The 21,548-nt window shown below is 42.5% G+C and overlaps 3 protein-coding genes across 5 annotated transcripts in view; 1 reads left to right on the top strand and 2 right to left on the bottom strand.

Annotated features, from left to right (window-relative positions):
• Nucleotides 1–244: 244 nt before the first annotated feature.
• On the bottom strand, nt 245–2,570 carry rps19bp1 (ribosomal protein S19 binding protein 1). The gene is made up of 4 exons (XM_077015762.1): nt 2,012–2,570; nt 1,403–1,570; nt 908–1,005; nt 245–523 (listed from the first exon to the last, which is right to left on the bottom strand). Exons 1-4 carry the CDS (start codon nt 2,064–2,066, stop codon nt 389–391), a joined length of 456 nt encoding a protein of 151 aa, XP_076871877.1. The 5' UTR covers nt 2,067–2,570; the 3' UTR covers nt 245–388.
• LOC143522070 (3-mercaptopyruvate sulfurtransferase-like) lies at nt 2,552–6,800 on the top strand. The gene is made up of 2 exons (XM_077015757.1): nt 2,552–3,257; nt 5,377–6,800. The coding sequence occupies exons 1-2, from the start codon at nt 2,672–2,674 to the stop codon at nt 5,673–5,675; spliced, it is 885 nt and encodes a 294-aa protein (XP_076871872.1). The 5' UTR covers nt 2,552–2,671; the 3' UTR covers nt 5,676–6,800.
• Nucleotides 6,801–8,825: 2,025 nt separating this feature from the next.
• LOC143522066 (uncharacterized) overlaps nt 8,826–21,548 on the bottom strand; it is a 29,531-nt gene continuing 16,808 nt past the window's right edge. Inside the window, exons 1-11 of one of the 3 annotated variants that reach the window (XM_077015742.1) lie at nt 15,702–15,719; nt 15,532–15,569; nt 14,639–14,722; nt 14,168–14,276; nt 13,842–13,929; nt 13,593–13,695; nt 11,727–11,860; nt 11,153–11,330; nt 10,817–10,919; nt 10,582–10,651; nt 8,826–10,368 (exon numbers count right to left, since the gene is read on the bottom strand). In XM_077015742.1, coding sequence (XP_076871857.1) covers nt 9,688–10,368; nt 10,582–10,651; nt 10,817–10,919; nt 11,153–11,330; nt 11,727–11,860; nt 13,593–13,695; nt 13,842–13,929; nt 14,168–14,276; nt 14,639–14,722; nt 15,532–15,538 — 1,557 coding nt within the window. In that variant the 5' untranslated portion in view covers nt 15,539–15,569; nt 15,702–15,719 and the 3' untranslated portion in view covers nt 8,826–9,687. The other 2 variants (XM_077015740.1, XM_077015741.1) reach the window with 2 other exon arrangements.

Raw genomic sequence — 21,548 nt, 5'->3', positions numbered from 1 at the left:
AAATACTTATTTTCCCCACTGTAACTGAGGACACAGAACTGCATGGAATATTTAGGTAAACAAGCATTAAGTCCTTCTCTGGGTGTGAAACCTTTTGCAGATATTTGTGTATTTTGGCGTAAGAACACAAGATAAAGACCACGACTTCATTCCAGTTCATCCATTTCACTCTGACTTCACTGCGGAGACCAAAATTAACTGCATGAACTGTGATTGCAATCTTCAAAAAACATTTTGGCAAAGCCACCATGTACACATTTTTATTAAAACATAAATGACAACATGAAGTAAATGAATATGAATATGAAACATGAATAATTAATCTGTTTTTGGATCCATCTAGATTGTCCAGATGTTGCTGGAGCGATGGGGATTGTCCGTACTAAGATCAGAGATTAGAAAAATATTCCTCCTGGAACTTCTGGAATTCCTCTTCTGTGAAGACAGACGTGTGCTGTGCTGGTTTCTTCTCTGGCTGCTCAGGCTGTTGACGGGAGAGACGGCCGATGTTCTGCTGTAGGATCTGAGACGAAGAGATTCGATCATGACATTAACCTCAAGGACACCACCAGTGCCCAACACTGCAACCATTCCTGACGCTGGATCAAATGTGACCCTGAACCAAATGAGAATGGGACAGGCTGCTAAACAGCCTACAGCCAGGTCACACACTCGAACGAGCACTGGGTTAATGTACTTTTATCTTAGTCTGTGAGAATCTCCAGCGGACATGGAATACACACTGCTTTTCCTTCCTTACACCGCAAATACGTTGATGTTTGCTCCCTCGACATGTGCTGTGCATGTGTAATATATTCATTGCACCGGCAACTTCAAATGTTTTTGTGGTTATTCATTAAAAAGAAAGAAGTAACAGCCCGTCTTGTTGGCTGTCTTGTTGGAATACCTTCTTTGTGTACTTTTCCTGGGTTCGGTAGCTGGTTCCAAGGAAGTACTTCAGGTTGGCATCGAGCTGGTTTTTCTTCTGTTTCTTTCGGTACTCCTCTGCAATGAAAACACGCACACAGCAGTTCTGGTTCAGCTGCAGGGCGCACACGGGCCACAAAGAGCATGTTCTACCGCACGGCTGCAGGAACGGTCCACAACACCTGGTTAATTTGCATATCTTAATTTACATATTTGCATATGCTCATTTTTAACTTTTGGGTCAGAATTATAGGCTACTAGAATTATTCCTCTGGTAATATTAATAATGGAAGAAAGTTGTCTGATTCAAGTATTGCCAAGCAGTATCTTCAGAGAATCGGGGTCAGCTATAAAGGACACCATGAAGGAACCACCAATAAGAATTTTGTGACAAGCAGATGATGTAAAAATGACTCTTTTTCACAAAATGTGTGTATTTCAAATCCCCAGTGTTCCTTCAGGTTGAGTTACTCACCCAAAGCGTTTTTGACATGCTTGTCTTTGACAGTGGTCTTGCTCTTCCTGGCTTGGCTGTGGGCCTGCAGCTGACGGATCTGTTTCCTGACGCCCTGTTTATTAGAGCTGATCTGATCCATCATGGTCTTCTGACAGTTCTTCGTTTTCTTCTGACTCTTACCACCAACTTTAGAAGGGGAGGGGGGAGGGGGGGTTAGCCAACACTGTACAGTGGTTTTACACGCACCTTCTTTTAGTATTTGACCAATTTATCTTATGGTGCCAGATTTCACATAGATCTAGAGGCAATCCACAATAAACAGTGCTATTCCTCATAGTCGCCATTCCGGAGGGTCACAGGATCCGCATGTGTACAGACAAAACAGACAAAATAGGCACCCGTGTACCCTCGGAGCAGGTAACTGAATATACCATAGTTTAAAGCCACAATCTCAGATTTATAAAACCAGATATCCATAGCAACAGTAGTTAACACATCTCAGTTAACGTTATATGTAGTTAGCTAGCGTGCTCAACTAGCATATTCATTATTTTGGTTTGAACACTTACTTGGTTTGCCAGCTAGCTAACCTACCTTAGATAAGATAGATATTCAAATGCATCTTACCTTTAAGATCATTACTTAGAAGCTCCAGTCCCCTCCGTACCACTGAAACAGACATCGTCCAACTTTTCCAATAATGTTAGCTACTCAAAATCTCACTAAGTGTTTATTTAATAACTATATTCGCTGTGTAATCCAGTTGTTGATAGCGTCATTACTTCCACATGATGCCGTGAACATTTTGTGTTGCACCTTTAAAAACTCGGGTAGGAACCCCGAACAATAAAAAGGTTCCGAACAGCTGAAATCTGTAGTAATTTATTTGATAACTAACTATAGGTTTGGTTTCATTGACGAAGAATAAACCGGCAAGTGGTAATGTTTGTTAAAATACAAATTAATATTTCATACCACCACAAAGACCCCTGCCACCTTTTATAACACAAATGTTAACTCCTATTTGTAAACAACATTTCAATCGCAAACTTTTAGGTTACTACAGTCATTTGATAGTATCATAAACTGTAAACGTGAGTCTGTCGACATCTAAGGACTTTTGATCTAGCCGCCGTGATCAAATCAGATAAAGTTCCCTTTGAAACAGCCCTATGGTGAAATGACTGTTGGTCAACGCCTCCTGTGATCCTGCAGGAGTAGGTGCGACAGGTCCTGATATATTCACCAGCACAGCTGGGATTCATCATCTTCTTCTCCTTTACCGCGATGCCTCTCAGAACCAACGCGCTGGTCACGGCCAGGTGGCTTTCTGAGGCGCTCAAGACACGCAGCGGGTCCAACGTCCGTGTTCTGGACGCCTCCTGGTACCTTCCTAAACTTTTGCACGTCGCCAAAAGCGACTTTAAGAAGAGACATGTGCCAGGTGCTGTGTTTTTTGACATTGACCGCTGTTGCGACAGAAGTTCTCCGCTGGACCACATGCTGCCCACGGAGGGTGATTTTGCGGAGTATGTGGGTAATCTGGGCATCAGTGGCGCCACACACGTCGTGGTGTACGACGCCAGCGAGTACGGGGCGTTCTCTTCACCGCGCGTCTGGTGGATGTTCCGGGTGTTTGGACACAGGTCCGTGTCTGTCCTCAACGGTGGCCTAAAACACTGGATTAAGGAGGGATACCCGCTAACAGACACGTATAAGAAGCCAGAACCCACGGAGTTTAAAGCCACCCTGAATCATTCGTGGGTTAAAACGTACGAAGACATTCTGAACAATACTGACACCAAGACGTTTCAACTGGTGGACGCACGGCCTGCAGGTCGGTTCAGAGGAACCGACCCAGAACCGAGAGACAGTAAGTGTGACACAATATTAAATATTATCTTATTATTATTATTATTATTATTATTATTATTAATATATAATACTATTTTTGATATTATTAATTATATAATATACTTATTGTTATTATTATTGTTATGCTAACAGATAAACCCTATCTTAAATTCATTTCTCGGTGTAAAACAGATTGGATTCTCTTAATTAGGTAGCTAGTGCGTACTAATTACTAATTGATGTAGGCTACTAACTGAACTTAAAAATCTTCAAGTGTCTACCACTGCTCTTGACCTAAAGAAAAACGCCACGTCTTCTTCATGTCGACACCGACGAAAATAAACAAGCAGGTATAAGAGAACTGTGCCTGAGTAGTGAAGAGAGCAGCCCTCTGACCCGGGCAAGATTAGCCCAATAAATAAGTGAGTTAATGTTTGTGCGGGTCTGTCGGGTCCTCCTTCAAGGGCAGCGTGCTGCTTACGTGCAGTACGACACTAACACGGAGAGGACAGGGTTCAAGTTGGACGATTTCTCAACGCACTTTCTCCAAGTTTATGGAGCCACTGGACCTCGAAGCCCCCGTGGCCCACAGGCTCTGACTAGTTCATTCTGTGCTGACGCTGGTAGTTTGCTGTGGTGGGTCCAATATGTTTGTATAAGCAGACACGCAGTGTTTACGTGTGATGTATTATTTTTTGTACGTTGTTGTCACTGTGAATGAGGTTTAACAGCCCATGGACGTAGTTTTGATTTCACAAGTGGGGGGGACACAACCTGGGGTGGCGAACTGTTAAGCGGGGGGGGGGGGGGGTGCTGCATGATCCTAGTGCTAGATTTGTCGCTATTTGGATATTGGTTTTTTTACCGTTAAAAAGTGGGGGGGACATGACTTTGTCACTACTTAAATATTTGGGTTTAACTGTAAAAACTGGGGGGGACCAAAACCGGCTTTTGAAAAAGTGGGGGGGACATGTCCCCCCCCAAAACTACGTCCGTGTAACAGCCTTTTATGGTTTAATGAGCAGTGTCTTAATACTCCATACTCGCTGCTGAGTAAAGTGAATGGTTATATATATTTATATTTACATTTACATTTATGGCATTTAGCAGACGCTCTTATCCTGAGGCGTAGCGCATAATTCTGGGGCCCCACCGCAAGGAGGCAATGAGGAGGCCCGTGCGTGAGCTAAAATCTCACGAGCGACCGTAGCGCGCGACCCTGCGCGAGCGGTGTAGGCGTTTATACTTTCGCGAGCGTCGCTGCAGTGTAAATATGGCTTTGCAGTGTTGTCCGAAACGATACGTTAACAAATACGAGCCTCTTGTAATTCCAGGACGAAACATGAGAGAACGTGAAGACGTTAAGATTGGGCGTTTTGAAAATAAACAACCATTAAATAATGTGATAAAAAGCGAATAATTTCGAGTATATGTATAAATATTTAACTAAGTTTAACGTGCTGGCAAATATTGAAATGGACCTTGAAAGTGATGTACAAATGCTTTAATTCCACCTTGTTAAGGTGTATGAACCCTGCAAACAGGGGCGATTTTAGGATCTGGTCTTTAGGGGTGCCCAGCCCCCAGTGCTCACAGAGGCACAATACCAAAGTATTGCGCAGGTGCAGAGCAAGGTTTTTGCATAATATAATATTTAAAAAATGTGTAGAGCCAGGGGGTGCTGAGCAACTTCACGGTGGTGCTCTAGCACCACTAAAAATACCCTAGCCTCGCCCCTGCCTGCAAACATGACTTTGTTCATCGCGCTGAAGCGCGGCGCGCGCGCGAAATTACAAAATTCGAGAGGTGCACGACCTCGCGAATCGACAGCGCGCGAGGCCCTCGCGCACGGGCGGAGCCACAGCGATTACGTCATTTTCGCCGCGCAGACCAGGCTTAACATCACCCAGGAGGATGACTAAACAACAAACTCGTCCTAAGGCGGGGCCCACCTGTGTTCGGGGTCCCCCCGCAGTGCGTGCCTTGCGTGCCCCTCCCCTACGCCAGTGCTCTTATCCAGAGCGACTTACAAAAGTGCTATATATTATATCAGATGTGTTGTACTAAATGTCAAATACTTAGTGGTTGCATCATAACTAGCTATTGTGTTTCTTCCTTTTTGTGCATGTCCGTGCCAGACACTGAACCCGGCCACATTCCTGGATCCATCAACATGCCCTTCACGTCTTTCCTGGCTCCGTCCGGGCTGATGCTTCCTCCAGACCAGCTGAGGGCGCTGTTTCAGCAGGCCGGGGTGGACCTGCGGCAGCCGCTGTGCGCCACGTGCGGTTCGGCCGTGACGGCCTGCAGCGTTGCCCTGGCGGCCTGCGAGTGCGGCCAGCCGGACGTGTCCGTGTATGACGGGGGCTGGTCGGAGTGGTACACGCGTGCGGTGCCCGAACTGGTGCTCTCCGAGGGGCGAGGGAAACATCTATAGCAGGTGGCCAAGCTGCTTGTGTGAGCAGAAGTTGGATTAAAGTTTCAATCTTGGAGTGTCTCGGAAGAGCCACGTAAAAAACTCTTGACTCTGGGGTTTTTTTTTTTTTTAAACAAACTTATTATTTGAGGTTTTAGAGAGCCTATGACTTAAAATAACCAATTAATAACCCATGAGACATGATTAAGGGGTCTAATGTAACCCCCTTTTCTAATGCAGTCATTAGACAATGATCAAAATGGTGTTTACATAGAGCTGTAGAGATCTCAGCACCCTGCTGCCTGTGTAAACTTTGACCTTTGAACCAGAGAACAAGGAGATCAGAGTGTTTCAGCCACTCAGTCTCTGATCACTCTCATTCTCATTGTTGATTCCTTATACATGTGGGTTTTGTCATTCTAACTTTAATTTCTTAAAGTTGATTAGGCCAGTTTTATCTGTTTTTGTCACCATTGCTAACCCTTGACAAATTAAATAATATTGTAATTGTACAAATGTTGTAAACACCTTTAGTTTCATAGCTGAGATGACTTACATGAAACTAAAAGTCCTGAACTTATCTGAACTGGATTAATTATGTTATCCATTCCTTTCAAATGCACTGTGTGTCTGTACGTGTTGTTAGATAACAGCTATTTTGGAGCTGATCCCTGACGTCTTGGTGAATGTACGGACAATACAGAATCAACCCCCGCAGTCATGAAGTGATCGTGGAGTTTGATGAATTATCTTAACACTCAGGATCATCTTATGTACTGGCTTTAAGAGATACCAACCACCGTAATGTATGTATACCCAGGGGCTTAGCAGTGAATTCTGGGCCCTGTACACTCTCAATGTCAGTGGGCCTCTATAAATGCCAGTAAACGGGGCACATGAGCAAAATGGGCCCCTCTCCCTACTCGGGCCCTGGGTAGTCAGGTCCACTTTTTCCCCCAATACCATGCCCATGTGTATACCCGAACGTGTTGCATATCTTTCTTCATGTTTCAGTAATTCAGTGTTGGTTTCTAATGCAAGTTAACTGTTTGTCTTTTGAATACACTTTTTGTTGATCCAAAGTAATGCTTCCAATTTAAATGAATAAAGCATTATTTAAAACAAAGGTGCTAATTCGAAGAACAACTGAGAGTAAAAATGTATTTGTTCTAGAGGAACTAGAAGTTAACACTGTTCGCGAAGACAAATAACCGACAGTCGGATTTAATTCAATTTCAATCCGCCAGGGTCCGTCATAACACATGCAACACGTAGTAACCCACGTCCTCCACTAGGTGTCAGCAGATATTTGCGTTTCTCGGTTGGGTCGCGCTCATCAGGGACGTTCCATAAAGCTCCAGACTAAAAGTAGGTGGAATCAATTTGAGTACACTTACTTAATCTGTGATAACGTGAGTAAACGTGGTGTAGTGTGGTTGTGGACGCTAGTTTATAGCGTTATAGCGTAGGCTATTAAAATTATATAGGACAATTACTCTTTGTGTGTAAAACCGTAGACACTAAAGGTGTGACACGGTAGGAATATAATAATAATAATAGTAATCATAACAAAAACAACAATAAAGTAAATAAATAAATGAATTTAACAGGGTTTGCTGAAATAAATAGAAGGTCTGGAAAGAAAAGCAAATCAGGAAGACTGCAGCGTAATGGAAAGGCCCAATCGAGGGGATTTCATTTAGAGGGTTTCTGCTAAACTCCGAGTTCCTGTAAGTGCATGAATGTAGTAGATTCACAATGACGCAACATCACACTGCGGTGCGTAGCGCTTTACGAGACTTGGGCTGGATGGATGGGGTTTGAAACGCTACGACAGCACAATGCACACACGTTAGAGCACCAACAGCACATAGCCTATAATAAACTCAAGTCCTGGCTGGTTTTACGGAATCAAGAAGAACATTTAATCGAGTGTGTAGACCTTGGGTTTATTCTAGAAATACAAAAAAATATTTAGTATACAGTATGTCCTTGTGCTTACACTCTGGCCACTTTACTGAATGTAACGTTTCATTTGTATTTATTTGATCTGAAATACGGGTTGTCGGGTTGGCGATTTTGAACATCACCTCTAAAAACGTTTCAAATTCGACATATTTTGTATTGTATTCTGCAAAATGTCAGACACCTTTTTAGATTTTTTCGCTGTGAATAATGATCAATGTCAGTATCAATCTAGAACCTAGGTTCTGATCTTCACAAATATCTCTCCCTGCATGTATTAGGTTTAATAACAATAACAAATTTGACTGAAAGAAATAAAACGGTGGGGGTTTAAAGCGCTCATTAGTACTGCCCATGATATAGCATAGACGATGTCATATCTCTATATAAACCGAGTCCTGCTGTAATACTAAGATGTTCTTTATCACCGTTACGATGAAACCATTAATCATCTTTTTTCCTAGAATGAATTCTCTAATTTTCTGAGAAAAAGAGTATCTGGTAACGTCAGCCTCACTCAAGGAATGATTCACTAGAGAAGAATTTAACTTTATTGTGCATTTCTTACTATTTTGCAGAAAGAAACACTTTGTATTTTGTTATCAAACAGTCTTTGAAATGTGTTAACACAGCCCAAAACAAAATGTAAATATTTATATTGTAAAATGTAATATTTATATTGTGTTGTTATTGCCATAATGTTCCCATGATGCCCTAGAAACTGTAGGTCATACACAGAGAGTATCTACCTCTATGGGTACACATTGCTTTCTCCACCTCTGTTTGCAACAAGGGATTGGCCCTGTCAGCGATACTTACTCGGGTCCTGGAGGCCCTCAGAGGGCCGGACTAAACACTAACCCTGCCAACTGTCACATGGGCCTTGGCTTCTTAGGGTTGCCAGGTTACTACTGAGTTTGTCTCTAATTCCTCCTTAGTTTTCCCCCTCTCAGACCATGGAACTGGGTGAGCGTTCTGACGTTTGAAGGGCTCTCTCACCTCTCCGTTGGTCCTCCGCAATCCAGACCCAGAGGCCATTCACTGTCCAAGCCAACGCCTTCACAATCTGACCTGGTGCCATCTTGACTGAGCCAGGAGTTTGAGGGGGAGGAACACTGGGTTCATAAGAGATACACTCCTGTTCATAAGACATACACTCCTGTTCATAAGAGATACACTCCTGTTCATAAGCAAGAAGCTCAACCATGCAGTCCCAAGCATGTTTATTTTTGGCCAGCCACACGCACACGCACACACACACACACACACACACACACACAACAAAAATACAAAATGTTAAAAAGAACCTCTGCAATCCCATAATACTTCAATATTTGTTGCATATTTCTGTCACATTCTGCAGCGGTGATGATAGAAACCATTGTAAGAGCTCTGTGTTAAACATTATTGTTAAACATTAAGGCTGTCTGTGATTACAGTTTTTCTAACATTATGTTTACATTACTTCTGGCACTGTTAAGACATCCACTGAATCACCCATAAAAGACCGCCACTGAATTCACTGTGGTAAAATTTCAGTCTCTAACAGATGAAGATGCATACAGGGGCATACGCACACGTCTAAACAGCAAAGTCACACTAGCAGAATGAATGCAGCCTAAAGCCTAAAACACATTAATTCATACCTACAATAACCATAATTGGACTCTCAAAGAAAGCTGTATGCTGTTTTAAGCATGGTTATGCTAGGTGGTACAATACGTGCGGAGAAGAACTGTAATGGCAGACATGTTGTTTCCACACGGTCGATACAGTTATAATATGGTGGGCCTGTAAGGTATTTATGACTGAAGCTCACAAAGTCCAGGATGATATAAGGATGATCAAGTACATTTTCAACGGAACTTGAAGCTAAGGTGTGTCGTTTCTTCAACGGCGGGAGAGAATTCTGCTGCTCCAGGTGGGCACGTCTGTAGCTACTGGTAGAATCACAGAGACCTGAGATCTACCAAATGAAGACGAGGCTCTTTTAGTCCCTCATTCCACTAGCCCATCTTCAGAGGTTTCTTTGTCATTGCAAATCAGCCTAACCGTCTGTGCAAAGTCATCACTCCTGTACCTTCTTGACGGGCATATAGTCTCCGCTCGAAGGTTCAACCATGCCGGAACATTCCGTGAGGTCAAAGTCAGCCATCAGCATGCTTGTGGTGATGCAGAGAGGTGCCACCTCGTGGGCCCACGTACCTTCAGGGCTCCATACCAGTCCAGGTGGGTTAGGGAAGCGTGCCAGGTGGGGCATCATTGGCTGTGGACAGGCCAGGATGTGTCTGACGGTCAGAGTGTCGTCCACCACTGGTGGACTGGGCAGGTCTTCACTCCCAGAATCCTCCTGGCTCTCCTCCTGGTCCTCGCCGTCAGGGGCGAAGCCCGAGTCTGGACTCTGCACGTCCCGTCTGGGCATGTGCTTGTATGAGGAGGACGTCTGCAGCGGGCTGCTCATGTCGCTCTCCTCCAGGGCACTGTCGCCCTCTACTGGGCCGTTGGAGCACTGCGGCAAACCCGACTCCAGTTGATTCACTCCAGTCTTGCATTTCGAGCTTTGTGACAAGAAGTAGATGGAGTTGGAGAAGCTGGAGGTGTTGCGGTCCGTTTTGTCCCCCCAGCTGGTACTGCTGTCCTTCCTGTAGAGGGCGTCAGGGCTCACGCTCTCATGCACCTCCACACGGGAGATCACCTCTGAATCAGCCTTGATGAACAACTCGGGAGACATGAAGGGACCTAGCCATGCCTGAGGAAGAGGAGGATACTAGATGAACTGTTACATCTAGGTCATCTTCACAAAACTTAGGCGGTTAGAAATGACTCCAGCCACTTTTATGAAATCTTGGTTGATCCTGTTCTTTATATTAAAATGAATAAAAATACAGTCTGGTATGGACATGGTGTTAGGAAAGAGCCATTTAAATGAGTGTAATTCCAATTAAACCTCTGTGAAACTCACCTTAAAATCCCACTCATCAAGTGTCTTAAAATATCGTGACGGTTTGGGTGTAAATCGATTCTTCAGACAACTGAAAAGAATAATTAACTTTCGAAATGAGTCACATCTCCTGTACTAGTTATCGATAACATTTAAAAGTAAGTTTCTGTAGACACAAAACAGTGATCGTTTTTGGCTGAAGAGCAGTGTCATGGTTGCAGCTGTGTTAAATGTGGATTTGAAGGCCAGCGCTCACCGCACAACTGGATGAATGCAGAACAAAACCAGTAGGATTACTGCAAGTACTACAACCAAAACAGTCCCCATTAGATCGGAGGGCAGTCCTAGAAATCCAGGAGCTTTGGAGAAAGAAGAGAACAGAACAGAAGCTTTATGACTAAAAAACAACGTAGAGCTTATTTAGGTTAAATAAGTGTTAAAATAATTTGTAATTGTTATGTTAATGTTTGAAGTTCAGCTAACTCAAAAGTTTGCTGCAAGCCCAGACGCACTTACTTTGGTAAGTTAAAAACAAAAAATATTTTTTTAGCATAATGGGATAAGCAAAAATGACCACAGGTTCAGTACTTACGTGGGGTGTGGACAGGCGTCCCCACGGTGGATGTCCATTTAAGAGCTGGGCTCCACTGACTCCAGAATGGGGAGTGAATATATTTGGACCTCACTCTAACCTCATACTGCGCTCCTAAGATTAGCTTCTCCTTTGGTAACAAACAACTCTCCGCTTGTATATCGACGATGTCTGAATCCTGACAGAAGAGACAGGACAGAGATGCTGAGTGGCAAGACAAGAAATGGAAAGAGGACACAAAATGACAAAGAAATAGAGAGAGAGAGAGAGAGAGAGAGTGGCAGAGAAAGAGGGAGAGAGAGTGAGAGAAAGGTAGAGGGAGATACAGAGAGTGAGAATGAGAGTGAGTGGGAGAGAGTGAGGGGGAGAGAGAGGGAAGAAGAGAGAGAGGGAGAGAGAGAGAAATAAAAAGTATAAGTGTAGCAGATGTGGTAGATGTCTAGCCAGAAGGAGGAAGACAAAAGATTTGTCTAAGTGTGATAAGATGTCAGATAGGGAACAAATGAAATAGAGCCAGAGTGACAGAGAGAAGCTCAAACCAATATGTTACGCGAGACGGTTGTGAACATCTCACCTTCCAGCTGGCATCAGTTGGTCGGTACTGGAGCTGAAATGAGCAATCTGAACGTTCAACTTCGCTGTGAGGGCGGGGTGTCCAGGACACGTTAGCCCCGTAGACCTCTAGCTTCTCAGGTGGAGATAACCTAACTGTAGAACATATGTAGACACAGACACACAGATCACTCCTTTCTCAGATCTTCTCAGACACCCTCCTTCTCTATTGATTTCCACCTGTGCTTCGCTGAATGTCTCATTTGTCCCTGTGTATTTAAACCCTGTTCTACTAATTCTACATGCTGCTGATATGCTGCTGAGCAAGACAACGCATCATGAAATGTATCTGCAGTAGAACCTCTATGTCCACAGTAGAACCTCTATATCCACAGCAGAACCTCTATATGCACAGCAGAACCTCTATATCCACAGTAGAACCTCTATATCCACAGTAGAACGTCTATATGCACAGTAGAACCTCTATATCCACAGTAGAACCTCTATATCCACAGCAGAACCTCTATATCCACAGTAGAACCTCTATATCCACAGTAGAACGTCTATATGCACAGTAGAACCTCTATATCCACAGTAGAACCTCTATATCCACAGCAGAACCTCTATATCCACAGTAGAACCTCTATATCCACAGTAGAACCTCTATATCCACAGTAGAACGTCTATATGCACAGTAGAACCTCTATATCCACAGTAGAACCTCTATATCCACAGCAGAACCTCTATATCCACAGTAGAACCTCTATATCCATAGTAGAACCTCTATATCCACAGTAGAACCTCTATATCCACAGCAGAACCTCTATATCCACAGTAGAACCTCTATATCCACAGTAGAACCTCTATGTCCACAGTAGAACCTCTATATGCACAGCAGAACCTCTATATGCACAGTAGAACCTCTATATCCACAGTAGAACCTCTATATGCACAGCAGAACCTCTATATGCACAGTAGAACCTCTATATCCACAGTAGAACCTCTATGTCCATAGTAGAACCTCTATATGCACAGCAGAACCTCTATATGCACAGTAGAACCTCTATATCCACAGTAGAACCTCTATATGCACAGCAGAACCTCTATATCCACAGTAGAACCTCTATATCCACAGTAGAACCTTTATGTCCACAGTAGAACCTCTATATGCACAGCAGAACCTCTATAACACAACTGGTAGAAAAGCTAGTTATTTTGTTATAATAATTACTTCTCCATTATAGCTCATCAACCAGATTATTGTAAAGCTTAAGCTGATTTGATTTAATGATTATATTTATCCTCTCTTCTGCTTTGTGAGTGCCACGACTGAGAACTAGTTCATGTTATGACAATATGAACTGTGAGCTAGGAGCACTGTAAAATGAAGTCTGGCCAAACGTTTTCAGTTCTGCACTGCTACTGTGATTGCTGACAGAGTCACTTTCTTCACTTCTGTAACAGTGCTTGCTGCATGGACTTGTGGGATATCTGCCCTTAGTTCTAGCTAATGAGGGAGTGTCTTCCCTCCTTTCAGGGCCACACCCATCATCCAATCATCTAGCCTTCTGTGAGCTATTTGTAATGGCACAAAATAATTAAGGGGCATGGAGGACAGCCTCCTTTTAAAGAAGATTCCTGATTGGTGAGTTTCAAGCAGGTGTATTAATCATTTGTAATAGTTGCTTACAGAAATGAGAACAATTACTCTCATTTATTATACTTTTTTACAGAGCATCTAAGACATTTGTTGTACCACTTTGGATCTAAACACAATTTATCTGAAGAGTTCTTACAAAACAAAGGCAAAAACAAATGTCAGCTTTAAGCAGCTGTGCATGGCAATATTTTGAACAATGTCTTGTTTAAGTGTTGTGAAAGGTCTTACTGTTTTTGACGGGTGTGAAATCACTTATCGTTGCCTTTGGTTCAGTTTGGTTTCCACAGTATACAGATACAGGGAACGATGGATGAGTATTAGTCAAACCATACTGTTTGGGGGGAGAGACCAACAGTTAGGGCATGTTAAAATGAATACACAGTGTATTAACACACAATACACTGAGAACTATGTTGACTAGTAGTTCATGGCACACATAACTGTATCTGCCAGGCTCCTCCTCCAATATTCACTCACCTCTCCTGAAAAATTCAGAGTTGCTTCATATAACGTTGAGTCTTCAAGGGGGACCAGCTCTTCTTTCACAGTTATATGGGAAAAGTAACTGAAATCAACAATTTATGTGAAATATTTAGGTGTTACACTAATGTCAGAGTTATTTTGTGGGTTTCTCTTAATAAAGATTTATATTCCATACTTTAGTCTAAAGTCAGTAATTGTCATAGAATGTATATAGCGCATAAAAAAAACACATTTGACTTCAAAGTTCTGGAGCTTATGGAGAGTGTTTAGGGTGGTTTAACACAGACGTGAGTTATATAGCACAGAACATGGTACATTACTCAAACAGAGTTCCTTGAAGAGAGCAGTTGGTGTCGGAGGTCATGTGCAGTGACGAACTGTTCCACACACACGTGACAACCTCAATACCGTCGGAGTAGCACTCCAGACCTGCACACAGACGGTCTGTGATAAGGCCACCAGGCAGGTCTCGTGACACAGGTCACATGATAACGCTACTCTCGCTTAAAATACGTTCTCATTAGCCTTGCGAGCATTTCTGAAAGCAGAGACCCTCCTGCCAGACAACTCACATAAAGCTGCAGGAGTTAAGGAGAAGTGAGAGGGTGCTTGGGTTAGGAGGCCTTTGTCATGAAGATACGTGAGGAAGCTGGGAATATACCGGAAGGTTCTCGGGAGGTGTATTTACTGTAAATACACACCACCTCCCACCAAAGCCCCTTCTCTCTTCTGTGGCTTCACCTCTTAGTTTGACAGATGTTATAACCGTGGTGCCGAGTGACGTTACTTACTTTGAGCCGCTATGCTTGAAGGTAGAGACGTCAGCATAAGGACAAAAGTCTGAGCAATCAGCGTCGCCCTCTTCATTGTGTGGACTGGACATGCATGTCGGCGTGGCAACAGGAGACACATAGTTGTGTGCATGAGCACTTTACATGGGAAGTACAGCCAGAACTACACAACTTTATTATATATATAGTTTATCACAACTTTATTATATATATAGTTTATCACATTTCCCTGTGGTTTGTCATAGTTTTCAGTTAATTATATTTTTGTATCAGTCAGTCCATGTGTCTGGTATGGAAAAAAAAAAACGTCAACCACAAAGAGAGTGAAAATATCTACCCACAACTCCCATAGGTAAAGAGGTCAGATGTCAGTAAATGTCACACACCACGCACGTCACACACATGTCACACACTACATGTCACACACACTGCATGTCACACACCACGCATGTCACACACCACGTTCTCATCCTTTCCCCTCTTCCTCTCTTCTGTCTCTAGCTATGATGATTCTCGTCTCTAGTCTCTTCTCCAGATTAAAATGGTAGTGTATGAGTCCATGTATGTTTTATTTTTTTTAATAATATAATTTTTTTATGTTCTTCAGTCATGGAAAGGACATGGCCAATTTGAAAAAAAGTAAAATGATCAAAATTCAAATCTACTGTTAAATAATTGAAAAACGAACATATCCAATATATTTCTCATTTCACTTTTTGAAACATGAAATTAAGCCATACTCATCTAACATCTGGCCAAAAGCACTTTAATATAATAACACTATAATGTAACAATACTGTAACTTAATAATACTATAACATAATAACACTAAAACACAATAATACTAACATAATAACACTTCTGGAACTGAAGATAAGCAGGTAGCCACATACCTTCCATGAACGGGTGATTGCTCCACTGAAATTCATATCTTGTAGTGAAAAAGAGAAAGAAGAGTGTAATTAATTTACAGGTTTTCTGCTTTGCTGTATGACATGAGTCTATAATGAGGACTCCATCACACAGAGTACTGCTACGACAGTCGGCAGTCTGGAAACCTCACTCTCTCTGTTGAGCTCACACACACAAACTCTCTCTCTCTCTCTCTCTCTCTCTCTCTCTCTTAAGCGGTGGTGTCCCAGAGTAACCGCAGTGCCATTTTCTGTAAACTGAACATCGCTACCTGAAGAGGAAACCATGAGCCTTATCACCTACTCTCTCTCTCTCTCTCTCTCTCTCTCTCTCTCCTCCCTCCCTCCCTCTCTCCTTCTCTCTCTCACTATCTCTTAATGTGGGTGTGTGGGTGAGGTGTCGTTAGGCCCTTTTTCCGAGCAAAAGAGTGGCATACTATACAAAAATGGCCACAGTAAGTTCACTGTGTTATCATGACCTCCTTTCCTTCACAAACACACAGAAAAAGAGGACGTTCTCAGAAACATCTGTCAGAGTTCAAACACTTCTGCTTTCCATTTATGTGCACAGAAGATAGATAGATAGATAGATAGATAGATAGATAGATAGATAGATAGATAGATAGATAGATAGATAGATAGATAGAACTGTTCTTTTGTAACTTTAGAACCTCATGGGATGAATGCTATGATTTAAACATCTACTTTTTCATATATCCTGCTCCTATTAATTCAGAAGCAGTTTGTTTGCAAACTGATCAAGCTGATGAAGGAAATATGCTGCTTCTGGAAGCTCTGTGTATCTCTCTCTCTCTCTCTCTCTCTCTCTCTCTCTCTCTCTCTCTCTCTATTACATACAGTCCCTGACATAAGTTCTGTTGCTTATCCATGTTGTGGAAACAAAATCGATTGGTTTTAGAAATGACTCATATGAAAGCTGAAACCCTCCCAAATGAGATTTAATTTACGAAAATAAATTTGCTTCACTGCAGAAATATTGATAATTTAATGAACACAGAAAGGTCAGATTTTGGCAAGACAAAAGTTTTGTCTCCTTGTCATATAATGCACCCAATCCTAGTTTACAGCCTCACCTGTGCTCACTAATTGATTGGTTAATTAGTGGGTGTGTATAAAAAGAACTCCAGCACTCCAGACCTTCACTTGCACTGCAACTTGACCGCTGACAACATGCCAAAAATACATCCTGCAACCAAAGCCTTGATTATCAAGACGCTGAAGCCTGTGGACACTGTGGATCATGATATATTAAAACTTAGACTCCTCCAGTCAGGTTTCTCAGAGAATGCAGTCGCCTGGTTCACAAATTACCTTAGTAATAGAACACAGTGCATCAAACATGATGATCTATGTTCTGATTTTGTTACTGTCCACAAGGGGGTGCCCCAGGGATCTATACTAGGTCCTCTTTTATTCATTATTTACGTCAATGACCTAGATCTAAATGTGCCAGGTGCAAATTTGCATATTTATGCTGATGACACGGTTATTTATTGTTGTGGTCCAACTCTATCTCAGACTCTTGAATCCCTGCAACAATCATTTGTTGCTGTCCAGCATTTATTAATTAACTTAAAACTTGTTCTCAATGCAGATAAGACTAAGTTAATGGTATTTTCAAACTCCAGGATGAAGCAAGAACAAACTCCCTCAGTACTCAGTCTGGAGGGACATAAAATAGAGTTGGTGCACACTTATAAATACCTGGGTCTTCTTCTTGATGATTCTCTTACTTTCCAACCACATGTGGAATACCTTGTAAAGAAGTTGAAGCTTAAGCTAGGTTTTTATTTTCGAAATAAGTTATGTTTTTCTTTTAGTGCAAGAAAGCGTCTGGTTGCAGTAACTTTCTTGACTATATTGGATTATGGAGATTTGCTGTATATGAATGCCTCTGTAAAATGTCTTCGGATGGTTGATACTGTTTATCATGCCTCTCTTAGGTTTAATTGTCATCACTGTGATCTATATGTTCGGGTGGGGTGGCCTGCTTTGTCCATCCGTAGATCCTGTCACTGGTACACTTTTATCTACAAGGCATTACTTGGGCTACTGCCAACCTATATTTGCGGTTTAATTACACTGAGAAGCGATATTCCTTACTTACTTCGATCTCAGAATCAGCTGCTACTTCCTATCCCTTATGCCCGCACTGATTTGGGAAAAAAGGCTTTTGTTTACTCTGCGCCCTCCTCATGGAATAGGTTACAGAAAGATTGGAAACTGATAGAATTAATTTCTTTGAATGCTTTCAAACTAAAACTGCAAACTTTTGTGGCTAATTCCATAATTTGTACTTGTTTTACTTAACCTATTTGTAAAATCTTAATTATTCTACGAATATATATTTTAACTTTTGTCTTTTGAACATGTATTTTAACCATGTAATTCTTTGCAACAGTGTTTTATTTGTATTTTGTTGCTGCCTATCTTGGCCAGGACTCCCTTGAAAAAGAGATTTTAATCTCAATGGGACCTTCCTGGTTAAATAAAGTTAAATAAAAAATAAAAAAATAAAGCCCAAATCCACTGCAGAGGTGGCTGGCACCTTTAATGTGTCTCAGCGTCAAGTACAAAGAATTTAAAAAAGATTTGAATAGACTGGAGATGTTTTTGACAAGCCCAGGTCCGGCAGACCACAAGACAACTGCTCGGGAGGAACGTTTGTTGGTTAGAAAACCCAAAGCCAGTCCCTCTTCCACTGCAACAGAGCTCCACCAGGCCTGGTCACCTCAAGTCCCTGTGTCAACTAGAACAGTTTGTAGGATTCTGTCTCGAAATGGCCTCCATGGTCGATTCAGTGCCCAGAAGCCAGCACTAAACAAAAGGCAGGTAAAAAACCGTGTGGCATTTGCCAAGGCCCACAGCCTGCTAAACGGATGGACGCTGGAAAAGTGGCAGAAGGTGGATTTCTCAGATGAATCTTCAGTTGAATTACACCACAGCTGCTGCAAATACTGCAAGAGATCCAAGATTCACCCAGAAAACAGTCAAGTTTGGTGGTGGAAAGATCATGGTCTGGGGTTACATTCAGTATGGGGGTGTGCAAAACATTTGCAAGGTGGAAGGCAATATCAATAGCCTAAAATATCAAGAAGTATTAACTACATCTTACATTCCCAATCATAAAAGGGGTCAAATTTTGCAGCAGGATGGTGCTCCATCTCATACATCCATCTCTACATCAACGTTCCTCAAGGCGAAGAAGATCAAGGTGCTCCAGGACTGGCCAGCCCAGTCACCAGACATGAACATCATTGAGCATGTTTGGGGTATGGTGAAAGAGGAAACTTGGAAAACAAAACCAAAGGATTTTGATGAACTCTGGGAGGCATGTAAGACTGCATTCTTTGCTATTCCAATGAATCATTGTCGAACCACATGGATGCGGTCCTTCAAGCTCGTGGAAGTCACACAAAATATTAAATGTGGCTCTAATAGCACCACAACGTCATTCACCAGTGTTATGATGCATATATTTGTATATGAAGAGAATTATTTGTTTGACTTTTCACCTTAATTTCTGTGGGCGACAAAACTTTTGTCTTGCCAAAATCTGTCCTTTCTGTGTTCATTAAATGATCAATATTTCTGCGGTGAAGCAATTTGGGAGGGTTTCAGCTTTCATATGAGTCATTTCTAAAACCAATCGATGAATTTAAAGTCAGGTCATAAGCTTTTGTTTCCACAACATGGATAAGCGACAGAACTTATGTCAGGGACTGTACACTAACCGGCCACTTTATTATGTACACCTGTCTAACTGCTCATTAACGCAAATGTCGAATCAGCCAATCACATGGCAGAAACTCAATGCATTTAGGCATGTAGACATGGCCAAGACGATCTGCTGCAGTTCAAACTGAGCTTCAGAATGGGGAAGAAAGGTGATTTAAGTGACTTTGAATGTGGCATGGTTGTTGGTGCCAGACGGGCTGGTCTGAGTATTTCAGAAACTGCTGATCTACTGGGATTTTCATGCACAACCATCTCTAGGGTTTACAGAGAATGGTCCGAAAAAGAGGAAATATCCAGTGAGCAGCAGTTCTGTGGGCACAAATGCCTTGTTGATGCCAGAGGTCAGAGGAGAATGGCCAGACTGGTTCAAGCTGATAGAATGGCAACAGTAACTCAAATAACCAGTCGTTACACCCGAGGCATGCAGAAGAGCATCTCTGAACACACAACACGTCAAACCTTGAGGCGGATGGGCTACAGCAGCAGAAGACCACACCGGGTGCCACTCCTGTCAGCTAAGAACAGGAAATTGAGGCTACAATTCACACAGGCTCACCAAAACTGGACAATAGAAGATTGGAAAAACGTTGCCTGGTCTGATGAGTCTCGATTTCTGCTGCAACATTCAGACAGTAGGGTCAGAATTTGGCATCAACAACATGAAAGCATGGATCCATCCTGCCTTGTGTCAACGGTTGGTGGTGGTGCAATGGTGTGGGGGATGTTTTCCTGGCACACTTTGGGCCCAGTAGTACCAATTGAGCATCGTGTCAACTCCACAGCCTACCTGAGTATTGTTGCTGACCATGTCCATCCCTTTATGACCACAGTGTAACCATCTTCTGATGGCTACTTCCAGCAGGATAACGCACCATGTCATAAAACGTGAATCATTTCAGACTGGTTTCTTGAACACGAAAATGAGTTCACTGTACTCGAATGGCCTCCACAGTTACCAGATCTCAGTCCAATAGAGCACCTTTGGGATGTGGTGGAACGGGAGATTCACATCATGGATGTGCAGCCAACAAATCTGCAGCATGTGCGTGATGTTATCATGTCAATATGGACCAGAATCTCTGAGGAATGTTTCCAGTACTTTGTTGAATCTGCCATGAAGGATTAAGGCAGTTCTGAAGACAAAAGGGGGTCCAACCCGGTACTAGCAAGGTGCACCTAACAAAGTGGTCAGTGAGTGTTTGTGTGTATGTGAGTGTGTGTCTCTCTCTCACTCTCTACTCACATACGCTATCTGTATCTGTCTATCTGTCTAGATTGTTTGATAGGTCTCTGTGGTTTTGTTAGATCACCTTTACTCATTTGCATTAAGTGATGTAATATCCTTTCCAAAAACCATACTGTCCACATCCTTGTTGCATAGACATGTTTATAATTCTAAGAACACTACAGCAGTTCAGCACTAATGCGTCCCATAGACGAGAAACGGAGGGTCTGCCTGGCCCTTAGAAAACGTCGCATACACTCCCAGTCCCTCTGTTCACACTCCAGAGGAGTCTTTCATATGTAATGCAATAGTTCAGCTAACTGTCATTTTGTTTTTTGCTCTGACTCACTTTGATATAAAAAAAAACTGTATTATAAGAGATGACAAGTGAAACAAGATTTGACAAGAGTTCTCTCTCATTTTAGAAACAAGACTTTTACTGTCAATGACTAAAAAATAAATTGTGATCCATCCTTCATCTCTGCCTGTCACACCAGAGGCATCACACCTAGAGGTGATGGAGCATCTCCACTTTCAACCGCAGGTTGTATCAGACCTATAAAAGTACATACTAGATGACAAGGGTAGATCGGTATTTGATGTACACCACAGCAACAGTGACACTGGAGATGCTTGACTATGAGATGAACATAATCATCAAAGATTATCCTCCATGGAGATGAAGAATATCCTCCATGGAGAGGAAGAGTATCCTCCATGGAGAAGGCGAACGAAAGTTGTTGAGCGGGGGGGGGTGGCGAACGTACAATGGACACAGATTCAGTGTTATATCGCCGGTGGATGGCCAGAGCTAGCGAACTAGTAACGTATTGAATCATTTATGTGGATCTGAGGTAAATAAACTGGATATTTTTTCGGCGTGAGATATCGGAAGTGTGGCGTGAGAGCGTGTGAAAACGGTCAAATGCGTGTGTCTCACGCTCAATGCGTGAGAGTTGGCAACCCTGACTTCATGGAGAAGACGAGTATCCTCTATGGAGATGAAGAGTATACT

The sequence above is a fragment of the Brachyhypopomus gauderio genome, chromosome 8 (genome assembly GCF_052324685.1).
Source record: "Brachyhypopomus gauderio isolate BG-103 chromosome 8, BGAUD_0.2, whole genome shotgun sequence".
In the NCBI taxonomy this organism is placed as follows: domain Eukaryota; kingdom Metazoa; phylum Chordata; class Actinopteri; order Gymnotiformes; family Hypopomidae; genus Brachyhypopomus; species Brachyhypopomus gauderio.
The sequence above is the reverse complement of the archived record's forward strand: the minus strand, read 5'-3'. Positions and strand labels throughout refer to the sequence as shown.

Excerpts from the sequence above, each read along its gene's own strand:
- rps19bp1 (XM_077015762.1), bottom strand. The coding sequence starts at position 2,066 with ATGTCTGTTTCAGTGGTACGGAGGGGACTGGAGCTTCTAAGTAATGAT. Across the intron at positions 1,571-2,011 it reads TCTAAGTAATGATCTTAAAG|TTGGTGGTAAGAGTCAGAAG; the intron begins GTAAGATGCATT and ends CCCCTTCTAAAG. Across the intron at positions 524-907 it reads AGGAAAAGTACACAAAGAAG|ATCCTACAGCAGAACATCGG; the intron begins GTATTCCAACAA and ends TCTTCGTCTCAG.
- LOC143522070 (XM_077015757.1), top strand. The coding sequence starts at position 2,672 with ATGCCTCTCAGAACCAACGCGCTGGTCACGGCCAGGTGGCTTTCTGAG. Across the intron at positions 3,258-5,376 it reads CGACCCAGAACCGAGAGACA|ACACTGAACCCGGCCACATT; the intron begins GTAAGTGTGACA and ends TGTCCGTGCCAG.